Consider the following 2,094-nt stretch of genomic DNA (forward strand, 5'->3'; position numbering starts at 1 on the left):
ACTGGCCAGTGGATACTGGGTTAGATGGCCTAAGGATCTGATCCAGTCTGGGAATGTCTATCTTGATATCACTGGTGTAAATCCAAGACTTTGTTTTTGCTAATTTTTCTTTAGCTCCGGGGAGTCTCTAGACTTGTACTAAGAGCAGAAAGATGTCTCGTTAAATAACATCTAGTTTCCTGTTCTTTTTTCTTTCAGGAAGGAAAGTTCAAAGCTTCTTGGATCTCCCCAGTATATAATGTCAGCCATCAATGACACCAAATTCAAATTCACAGTGTTCCTTCTCACCGGGATACCTGGGCAGGAACACATCCACAATCTCTGGATCTCTCTTCCATTCTGCTTAATGTATGTTATTTCAATATTAGGAAATTCATTCATTCTGTTCATTATAAAAACAGATCCAAGCCTCCATGAGCCCATGTATATTTTCCTTTCCATGTTGGGCTTCACAGACCTTGGCTTATTGATAGCCACCATGCCGACGATATTGGGCATATTCTTGTTTAACTCTAGGGAGATCAGTTTGGATGCCTGTTTTGGCCAGTTATTTTTTATCCAGTCACTTCATTGCATTGAATCTTCCGTGCTCTTGTTGATGGCCTTTGACCGCTTCATCGCAATCCGTGATCCACTGAGATATGCCTCCATCTTAACCCTGCCGAGAATAGGCAAGATGGGACTGGTGTGTGTTCTAAGAGGGGTGGCCGTAATGCTCCCACTCCCCCTTCTCCTGAAACGGTTCCAATACTGTCGAGTGAATGTCCTCTCCCATTCTTACTGCATGGACCAGGAGGTCATGATGATGGCTTGTTCGGATATCAGTGTCAACAATATCTATGGTTTGTTTATTACAGTCATAATTTTGGTGTTGGACTCGCTGCTTATCTTCCTCTCTTATGTGATGATCCTCAAAACTGTGCTGAGCATCGCGTCCCACAAAGAGTTCCTCAGGGCCCTGAACACCTGTGTTGCCCACCTCTGTGCTGTCCTGCTTTTCTACACTCCAGAGTTAAGCCTGACTTTGATACACAGATTCGGGAATGGCTCTTCTCCCTTGCTTCAGATCGTCCTGGGCTACGTCAACCTGCTGGTCCCTCCTCTGATTAACCCAATCGTGTACAGCGTGAAAAGCAAACACCTTCGTTCGAGGATAATCAGGGTGTTCGTGAAGTGAAGGGTCAGTTTATCACCCGGCCCCAGTGCTGATAGCATACGATGCAAGAAACATGGGACACGTCAACTTATTCCATCCTGGACCCTTCTATCTGTGATGACATGAGCTACTGATCTCCACTCTGTACAGACAGGTTCAGATGGAGTCTAAGGCCTGAAGCAATGTTATAGGGGTTGTTTCCACTCACTGTTGAGGGAGGACAGTAGTGCACTGGGGAAAGGAGACCCAGGCCGGCAGCAGCATTTACAATGGGACTGTGTTTGTGGAGAGCCAGAGAACCGGTAGGATGTTGGCCCATAAAGAACCATATCAGTGTCTGCTCCAACTTCAGAATTCCTCTCAATACAGTCAATAAAGAGAAGGGACATGGATGTTGTTTCCCATTACACCTGGTCTGTCAATGTCCCGTCTCTGGTTAAACATCCTTGGGCCATGAAAAAAGCTGCAGAGCTGTTCTGTGGTCACAGTCCTGGCCCTTCCTTAGCACTCTGGGTGCTGTGTGATCCATGGGCGCTGCACCAGCTGTTGTCTTGGGCTATTCAAGGGGCACAGACACCCACCATTCCCCCACGCCTTCAGCCAGGTGCTTGTGAATGAGTCATATCAGAGACATCATTAATGCAGGAGCTGCAAGAGAAGCCATTCAGTCAACCCCCTCCTCATCACCACCGTTGGTGGCTCTGCACACAGCACACCTCCTGAGGTCACTCCACATGGAAGCAGAGCGGAACTGGCTGTGTGAGAGAGGGTCGGACACACAGGCAAGAGACTCAGGACCATATTCCCCTCCCCTCCGTTTCTGCTGCCCGAGCATTGCAAAGGGGTAGAAAAGGGCCTCAGCTCCCCAACAGAGTCATGGCTATCTCCTGTCCGAGTCCAGCCCATTCAGTGTAAGGTGACCCCCTTCTCAAAAGGAA

The 2,094-nt window shown here is 47.9% G+C and overlaps 1 protein-coding gene across 1 annotated transcript; it reads left to right on the forward strand.

Annotated features, from left to right (window-relative positions):
- Positions 1-238: 238 nt before the first annotated feature.
- On the forward strand, positions 239-1,177 carry LOC128832479 (olfactory receptor 51G2-like). Its single transcript, XM_054019910.1, has one exon. The coding sequence runs from the start codon at positions 239-241 to the stop codon at positions 1,175-1,177; it is 939 nt and encodes a 312-aa protein (XP_053875885.1).
- Positions 1,178-2,094: the final 917 nt, after the last annotated feature.

Source organism: Malaclemys terrapin, chromosome 1 (assembly GCF_027887155.1).
Source record: "Malaclemys terrapin pileata isolate rMalTer1 chromosome 1, rMalTer1.hap1, whole genome shotgun sequence".
NCBI classification, from domain to species: Eukaryota; Metazoa; Chordata; order Testudines; family Emydidae; genus Malaclemys; species Malaclemys terrapin.

Bases quoted from the DNA above. Each gene is read 5' to 3' on its own strand.
- LOC128832479 (XM_054019910.1), top strand. From the start codon at position 239: ATGTCAGCCATCAATGACACCAAATTCAAATTCACAGTGTTCCTTCTC.